The sequence below is a fragment of the Populus trichocarpa genome, chromosome 6 (genome assembly GCF_000002775.5).
Source record: "Populus trichocarpa isolate Nisqually-1 chromosome 6, P.trichocarpa_v4.1, whole genome shotgun sequence".
In the NCBI taxonomy this organism is placed as follows: domain Eukaryota; kingdom Viridiplantae; phylum Streptophyta; class Magnoliopsida; order Malpighiales; family Salicaceae; genus Populus; species Populus trichocarpa.
The window spans coordinates 16,850,779-16,860,576 of record NC_037290.2 but is presented as its reverse complement, the minus strand read 5'-3'; the positions used below and the strand labels follow the sequence as shown (position 1 = coordinate 16,860,576).

The 9,798-nt window shown below is 33.3% G+C and overlaps 1 protein-coding gene across 1 annotated transcript; it reads left to right on the top strand.

Annotated features, from left to right (window-relative positions):
- The first annotated feature begins 7,540 nt into the window (after positions 1–7,540).
- On the top strand, positions 7,541–9,319 carry LOC18100501 (uncharacterized). The gene has a single exon (XM_024603314.2). The coding sequence runs from the start codon at positions 7,964–7,966 to the stop codon at positions 8,762–8,764; it is 801 nt and encodes a 266-aa protein (XP_024459082.1). The 5' UTR covers positions 7,541–7,963; the 3' UTR covers positions 8,765–9,319.
- The last annotated feature ends 479 nt before the right edge of the window (positions 9,320–9,798 follow it).

The window sequence follows — 9,798 nt, the reverse complement described above, 5'->3', positions numbered from 1 at the left end:
GCTTTTTAGTGAGAGTTTTGGTGGAAGAACTAGAAAGAGAAAGTTGGCTGAATTGAAATGGAAGGAGTGGAACTTTGGAAATGGGCTCAAAAGGCTTGGAAAGTTGTATTTAAATACTTTAATAAAGTATTTTTTATGTTGGTGTTTTTTATTCTCTTATTGTGTTGGAAATTGAAAAATCCCCAAATTAGGAAAACTTAGGGTTTATATCAATTTTGGAAATTTTGGTAAATTAACATAAATAGTAATGGGTTGTGATGTTATAGCATGAATTAAAGTGTAATTACTAGGGAATAAAAATAAATTATGCTTTATTTGAATTAATTCCATAAATTTTTTTTTCAATTCTTGAACTTTGAGGGTTGTCGTACATGGACGCACGGAGTGAGTGGCATCGTAGGGGCCAAGGAGTCACAATCTAGTTATTTTATGCAGGGTCACTAGAAGACCCAGGTGTACGAGTTGTATCATAAATGACAAAGGATAAGGGACTCGTTGTGGCTATAAAATGTATTAATACATCTAGCACACCTTACTTGAAATAAACTTCATTGTATGGTCTAGATATAATTTAAAGGTTTTGATGAGTTCCTAACTGATGGTTTGTCTATGATTCAGAATAAATATTTACTCCCATGAATAAATCTAGCATTTCAAATATATTATGGGCTCATATGCCAAAATAAATTCTTATGGGAAGGGTTCATGCAGGTGCCTTGACAAGGTTCACTTATCTTGGAAAGCGAAATGGTTCTTCACAACTTGTATATTATGGTAAAAAATACTTCCAATTTAAATCTAAAATAATTCTAAAAATTTTCCAGTCAATTTCTGGTATTTAAATATCAGTCTACTTATAGGTCTAGCATTTATGTCAAGATATTGACCATTAATTTTCTTGAATTAAAATTTTTAGAGTTATTGAAATATAGGCTAAAATCCTTTAAAATTTTACAAACCTATTGTAAAATCAATGCAATATCTTTTTTTAAAAAAAAACATGCCACAATATTTTCGAATTTTAAAATAAAAAATGCTCAAATAATTTTAAGGATTTTTTGGTCATATACAAGAAAAAAGAAAGTATTTGTTTTATAATTTTTATTGTTTTTGTTTTTTTTTTTCTAAGCTTTGTTTGATAAAAACCTTTTTTGTTTTGTAATAAAACTCTCCAAAACAAACCTAAGGGGTGTTTGTCAAACTTACCCTTAAACCAAAAAAAACTTTAGCAAAAATATTGCTAGCCAAACAAAGCCTTAACCATTGACTCAATTTTAACTCGACCAGGTTGACCAGAAACCATTGGTTCGACCATGAACCAAACCAAAGACATGAGTTTGACAAAAAAAACAAGCAAAAAACAAAAACCAAAACAAAAATATATTAAACTTATCAAAAACACAAAAAACTCAAAAACTTTGGTGAAAATGGATCAAAACCTAGAAAAAACAAAAAACACAAAGAACACAGATGAACATTTAAAGGGATTCCAATAATACGAACAATAAACCAGACAAGATTTAATGAAATAAAAGGAACAGAAAGGTAGGAGACCATGCAAGGACCAATAATCAAGCAACAGAACTCAACAATTATCACTCAATAATCCCAGTTTGACCAAAAATATTTTGGTACCAAAAACCAAAACCTTAACATTAAAACTCACTGAAAATAGTTATTGATGCTTGAAAACCCTAGATCATTATTTAATGATGTCATGAGAATATGAAGATGCAAAGAAATGAAATAAAACAGGTTAAAAACTCGTAGCTAAGACAATGTTGTTGGGAAGAACATAAAGAATACCAATCCAGATTTTGCCTAGAAATGCATCAGCCTACTACTAAGTCAAGGAATGCATACCAAGCCTCGAAGCTGAATCTTTTTGGTTCACACAAACCACATTGTCATAGTCATATACATTTGAATCAAAACAAACAACAAAAAACAGCAAATCATGGAAAACATGCATGACATCCCATTTTCCAAAACTGGCAAATAAAATCAACAAGCTTATCCATGCAATTTGGATTCAAAAATGATTTATAAAATATATTTTTGTCATGACAAAAGCCTTATAAACCCAAAATTAACAACATATCTTATCAATACATTAATCGAACTAACAAAACTGAAAAAACAAACATTATTTTATCAAAAACTAACTTAACTAGAAGGCTTTTCAACTATTCCAAACACATTTTCATATCTGTAAACATAAACACAAACCAAATGACAATAAAAATCAAATCATGCAAGTCACATGGACTCCACTTTTAGGTTAAGAAATATATATTCAAACCTCTAGAACATCTATTGCCCTTCTTTTCTTTCCTTTGTAAGGTTTTGTTTCCACAAACTTGCTGTATTTTCAAAGATGAAGAAACTCTTATGCTAGGCTCATAAAATTTCACAACTAGGATATTTTCTTAGTATTTGTCTCCTTTTTTCTCCTCCTTTCATCTCAAATTTCCAAGGTTATTTATAGGGTTTTTCTAGGGTTTTTGATGGATTTCATAAAAAATTAATCAAAGCTGAGCCCTTTGATCAAAATGAGAGTTCTACAAAAAAATTCACAACTGGATACTCTATCCTTTAATAGTTTTTGCAATGGTGGTTTTGGCCTAAGTGGGTTTCCTTTGCTTAGAGATAAAGGCATGCATTCTCCACCTTCTGATCTTGGGGGAATGATTTATAGCCCTTGATAATAACCCTTTAGGAGCTTTGAAGTGTTAACACATGAAAAGGTTAGGTGGTTTTGCACCAATGGGTATCTCAGTAAAGGCTGATTAAGTTGACCATTTTCGAGGCCTCATCAAAGCATTTCCGACGTCATCGTCATTGAAGACCTCTTGAAGTTGGTAAAAGAGGTGCACTTTTTTTTTTGGATCGAACCTTGCTCAATTTGGAGGTCTGTAGCTCCACATTTTCTCGTTTAAAGGTGTCAACTCGATCAGCCCATAATCTAAAAATTAAGTAATGATTAATTAGGGACAAGATGTTGGAGACTTATATGGAAGAATTGGGATGTAAATGCCTAATTTCATGGAAATGAGGTTGTAGAGGGGATGTTCCTCTTCCATTAGCAAAAATCGCATGTCATTTCGAGATCTAAAACTCCACAACAAGCTCTTACAAGGTGTCAACCCGATCATTGTGAACTGCCAAGAAAGAAGATGAATAGAGGTTGAATGACGTGTCATTTGGGTTAAACACTAAAGTTTAATGTCATTTTCATTTTGGTCTTTGATTTCTGATTTGTTCAATTGGACCCCGAATTGACCATTGAACTTTTAATTTTCTTCAATTCGGCCCCTGATTTCACCAATTTTTACCCCTGAAATTGCATACCATTTACAGGTTGGTCCTTGGACCTGAATTTCTTCAATCAAACCCCTAATTGGCTATAAAATTTTAATTTTTTCACAATTAAGACCCTGATTTAGCCAATTAAGCTTTTCAAAGTCCAATTTCAGCCCCCAAACTTCAATTTCTTCTAATTAACACCCAAATTGACTCTAAAAAATAATTTTTCTTGCAATTAAGTCCTTAATAAAATTAATTAAGCCTTTCAAAATTCTTATTGAGTCCTTACTCATTGAATTTTGTATTTATTTACCTCAAATACAAATATTTTCTCCGAATTGGTCTTAAGAGTAATGATTCACCATACAATGCAGATTACTTCAAGTAAGGTGTGCTAGGGGTACTAATTCCTTCCCTAACCACAACTAGTTTTTTTATCTTAGAATTTCATATAAGACCAATTCACTTGGGTCTCCTTGTGACCCTGAATCAAACAAATAGGTGGCGACTCCTCGACCCTGACGTCCCGCCACGCCACGCACGAACGTGTGACACCAATGACATAATATTTTTTGACAACATAATAACATGTTAGAAAGAAAAGTAAAATAAATTATCAAGCTCAATTTTCAATTTACACAACGTGAAAAGATAAAATTAAAAAAAAAAGTTAGATGAACGGAGTATAAAAAAATATTAAAGGAAAAAAAACATAGAGAAATTATTATTACAACCCACAGTAAACTTGTCCACGCTTTATCACAAATCGGATCAAAAGTTAATCTCTAATATGGAAAAAAACCCTTTAATGTTTTAATAAATCTCAATTGAAACTAAACACCTGTTGGATTAGGCTCTTGCTTGACCTAATTCTTAAACTAAACCGAGTTAGAGTTGATTTTATATGACCTGATTTACTAAATGAGTTAAAGAGCGATCCGATCAACCCCAAAAAAACCTGATTTGACTTAAAAAAAATAAAGGCAATGGTTCTAACATTGATTTTTAAATATTGAGACGATGATGTCTTGGATCGACTCATATTAACCCGCCAAACATATGACCTAATTAGGTTTAACAACTTTATTTTTTTAATTAATTTTATTCTTAATAATAGTCATGCACAAGTGATTGAATTATTAAAAAAAAATATAAAGGGTTGTATAAAAGAGCACTTGCTAATATAATAACAATAAAAAAGACTATGATCTTAAGGGAAATTGGATTGCATTCAATTAAAAATTCTCAAATAAACTGATAATTAGTCTATTTTAATAGTTTAAATTAAAATTCCAAGAAAAAAAGCTAAACAAAAGACAAAATAGTTAGGCTTGTGAGCCTAGCACATAAAAAAAAAGTCAGGCCTATGCACAAGGCTTACAAACCCATTTTTTTTTATAAAAAAATATAGACAATTCATCGTTTGTATTTTCAAATTTCAACCATCAATGAAATGATTTGAAAATCATGCGGTGAGTTTTTCAATCCAAAAAACTAATTTTCAATCTATTTTTATCTAAAAATATCTATATAAAAAAAAACATTCTTAAAACCTCAATAAATCAATTTCTCAACCCAATACACCCCTAAATTCATCCAAAAATATAAAATCAAATTTGAAAAAAAAATCTTCGTCGGCCATGATATAGTTTCTCAGTCAATACGAAAGGTAAAAAGATACCTTAATAGATTTTCTTTCATCGAATAGAAGCTGTTAACACTAAGAACATGTTTTTTTTTTATTTTGGAATATTGACAACCATTGGTTTTCTCTCTCTTCTCCCATTTATAAAAACTTTCTCTCTCCTATCTCAAAAGCAACGACTTAAACATGAATAAACTGAAGTTTTTGATTAAAATGTATAATTGTCGAACTAAAAAGATCAAAAAATAAATAAATAAAAAAGAAATTGCAAGGAATGTTTTTCCAAAAAGGTGTTGGACGAACAATGCTTAGACCAAAGAACGGTTACATTTTTACCCATTTTCAATCTTGGTCCAGTCATCTTTGATTTTTTTTAATAATTTAATTTAATTTAATTTAATTTAATTTTTCAAAAATTGAATCAATTCAATGTTGGTAATTTTTTTTTGACATGATAATAACAAAATAGAAGGCCAATGTAGATACATCATCAAGTCCAATTCTTAGAAAATGAATATAAAAGGAAGAAATTGAAGAAAAAATAGTTTGTTAAGCAAAGAAAAGCATTTATAAAATCTAAAATACTTCTACTAGCACTGCATAGTGTATTGTCTGGTAAAAGCATTTAGTTTTTTATTTACTTATTTATAATTTTTAAAGTGTTTTTTACTCGAAAATACATCAAAATAAAATTTTTATTATTTTTTAAAAATAATTTTTAATATCAAAACATCAAAATAATATGAAAATATCAAAAATATATTAATTTAAAATTTAAAAAATAAAATAAAATTTAAATTTTTTCAAAATATTTTTTAAAACACAGAAACATACAAACAAACAAGTATTAATCTTGTAAAGTGTTCCAATTGAGCTCTTTAGGTGGTGACGTACTTGTTAGGCTGTGATGACCTGATAATCAAGGTTGTTAAAATCGTGTTTTGACTGCTTTGCGTGTTGAATCGTTTGGAAAAATAAAAAATGGGTGAAATCGGATTGAAATCGGGTGAAATCGGATTGAAATCGGGTGAAATCGTTAAAATCGGGTGAAATCGCATAAAATCACGATTTCAGGACCGATTGAACGATTTCACCAATACGCATAAACTGAAGTAAATGTTTCTCCCATGCTCCAGCTGTCCGGCGCCTATTGGCTAGCTAAATGCACAGTCACTCCAAATCTTCACTCCAGTCATCGCGCCAGATCGCATTTTAGGTGTTTTTTCCTTTTCACTGAATACTTGGATCACCCTAATCTCCTTCTCTATTAACCAACTGGTTACCACAAAAGCGGCGACGATCAGTCCAGTCTTCACTCCAGTGACCCAGTCATCGGTCTGGTCTTCACTCCAGTCATCAGTCCAGTCTTCACTCCAGTCACCAGTGCTCACGGTCACGGCTTCCTTTTCATCAACAGCGGCGAGGCGGCGACTATCTCCTTTATTTCCCATCATCAACAGCTCACGGCTTCCTCTTCAATCTTCATCAATAGCAGCAAGCTGGCAACAATCTTCTTTCTTTCCCATCATCAACAGCTCACGACTTCCTCTTCATCAACAGCAGCAGGCGACATCGCTCTCCTCTTCAGCCTTGATCATTAACGGCTTCCTCTTCACCGTAAGTTGTTCCCCTGTATCTTCAGCCTTCATGTGATTGCCCATGATGTAATATTCCCTTGTGTAGGCCTTCAAAATGTTAAACTGTAATAGTGTAATATTCCCCTGTACAGATGTTGATGAATTGAATTGATGGAATGATTTTATAATGTTTTGCTTAGTATGATGAATTGAATTGATGGAATGATTTTAATGATTTTAGTGTAAAGCTGATGTTTTGCTTAGTATCCTGATCAAGGTCCTTTCACCGAAATCCATCAGTATTGCCCCGGATAGGATTCCTGATAATGTTTTGTAAAACTGTAAAAGCATTGAGTTCGTTTAGTATGATGAATTGATGGAATGATTTTAATGGAATGTGTTTGCCTGATTGAATATGTCTGTGGAATGTGAAAATTAGAATGTGTCTCTGCCTGATTGAAATTGAAGTGTGTCTCTGCCTGATTTTATGAAAAATTTAATTTTATAGTATATGTACTGAAGCAGATTGAAAGTATTATAGTTTTGTGAATTGTAATATATAACAAAAAGTTTGTTAATTATTAATTAATAAAAAGTTATTTAAATTATATATGAATTTTTATTTGAACCATGTATTTTAAAGTGCTATGAATTTTTATTTGAAGCATGAATTTTTTTTTAATGTATTTTAAAATTCCTTACGATTTTACGATCCGAGTTTGTTTTGCATTTTCCATGCCGAGTTAAAATCGCGATTTTAACAACCTTGATGGTAATGGCCTCGAGCCCTCAAATACAAAGGATTCAACACGTCAATATGGATAGTACACGTGTTAGGCAGGCATTGGTAGACATTTGCAGAGATATATATATATATATATATATATATATATATATATATATATATATATATATATATATATATATATCCGTCTAAAAAAAGAACCTGTAAAGAACAGCCACCTCCAAAACCTTGTCGAAAGTGCTGGAAAGTAGTACCCCCCCTCTTCTTAACTAATGTCCACTCCCTCTCTCTCTCTCCCCTCTTGTCCTAACTATGTAACACTCAATTCTTTGTTTTCACCCTTTCCAAATGGCTTTATCTCTCCCTCCTACAAAGCCAAAACAACACTACGTTATCATAGAATCCCCACATACTCCAAAACTTAAATTATTATATGTACGTGGTCTTAATTTGCCTCTCTTTTTCCTTAACTCTATACATAGTATTTATATTCTCCTTCTCCTCTATTTTACAAAGCATTGATAAATGCCAAGAAAAGAAAGGAGACAGGGCAAGAGAAACCAACAAAATTAGAAATTAAAATTTCGTTCTTCTCTTTTTTCTTTTTGTAGCAAACCTCATCTTAAGTTCATAATATAGAAACCACAAGAACATTCCCCCTCCCCACATTTGATTTCTCTCTCCAGAAATATGGGAGATTACACCAATCTCCACCGTGATCGAGAACAGGAACACGACCGAGACCGAGACCGAGACCAAGAAGAAGAAGAAGAAGAAGCTCTCTCTCTTTGTGACTTCCCGCTACAAGGCAGGGACAAAGAAAGCCCAGAAATAGCTGCCCACAATAGTGCAAGACCATCATCGGAGCCTGCCGAATTCTTCGAGTTCTTTAGCGACGTAAGCTCAGAGATGAGTTCAGCTGAAGACATTATCTTTCATGGTAAGCTCGTTCCCTTCATAGAGCCCTACTTTACTCCCCAAAATCAAAGTAAAGAAGACCAACAACGCTTTTCTTTTCGTCGCCGATGCGATTCTTTATCCGAGTTGCAAAGTTCTGCAAGTCGTTCGAATAGTACCAAGAATAATATTGCACTCATGAGAAACAGTAGGTCTCTGGATTATCGCAACCTTGAAAGGTTTCCTAGCTCTAAGAAATTTTCACCGGAATTGGATATTGAAAGAAGTTCATCATTAAAGAGTATCCATGCAAGAGGCGAAGTTAAGAGGACGACCTCAAAGCCCCGATGGTATCTGCTGATGTTCGGGGTGGTTAAGCCTCCTACAGAGATGGACCTTAGCGATATAAAAAGCCGGCAAGTTCGCCGTAATTCTTCGATGACCATGTTCCCGCCTGTTGATACCGACGGCAAGAAGGCGCCGGTTAGCCAGAGTTCTATTAGCAAGGGCTCTTGTAGGCTGCTTAGAGTATTAAGCTGCAAGGACCCTGCTAGTGTTGCTGTAGCGACGTCGTTCCTGACGCCCCAGGTATGAGCAGATGGAAACAAATGGAATTGGATCTGGCACTTGCCATGCAGGTGATGTCCGTCCAGATCAACATTTTCGGGACACTATTGGGTCTACAAGTTTGCTGTGCGAAAAAAGAGTGGGTGATTTTGGTGAGGGTAAAATGGTGATTGGATTAAATTTGAGGATTGATTTGGTTGGTGTCTTGGTAGCGAGGGTAGTGTAATTGTGACTCAACGTAGAAGCAAGGGACATGATTTTGGTGATAAGAGTAGAGTGATGGAACATGCATGGTTGATAATATTTATGGCCCCCTTAGTAACTGAGCATTCAAGATTTGAGGGGTTTTATTTTTTTTTAATTTTTAATTTTTAGGTTAGGTGGTGTAGAGTGAAGTGAAAGATGATCACGAGAGTCCTGCGAGTGGCATAATTAAAAATACCGATATTATCTGTTATTTATACCTAATGTTATTGTCACTTTCGGGATTTTGTCTCTTTATTTATAGCTTGATGTTGAAAGTGGGTGGAAGATCGATATTATATATTCAATAAATAATATTTTTTTTGTTTTTCTTTATTACACACCGATGCCTCTTGGGCTCATCATTTATTTAACATCTAAAAAGAGTTTCAGTATTTTAAGAAGACAGAGTAGAAAATGAAGTGCAATTAAACCAAGTTGAAGATCGGATGATGCATTGCTGGATCATCGTCTATGTTGTGCCAACCACAACTCTCATGATCTCTGCAATGTCATTTATACAAGTTGACAACCATAATTGTATATGTATTGATGAGAGAGGCCAACAGCCGGAATAGTTGATCATACTTACTAAATTGGTGGTTAATAATGGACTACGAGGATAACTACTATGTTTGTCCATAGTAAATAGTTTGGAGGCTTTATCATCTCCAAATCAGTGTTCCCAACCCTTGCATCATTTTATCGATGGAATTTTCTGTCAGTATTTATACTTTCAATCCGTCAGCACGAATTTTACCGACGGGTTCACGGATGAAAAAACTCCGTCGAAAAAACTCTCGTCAGTGATTTGTGGT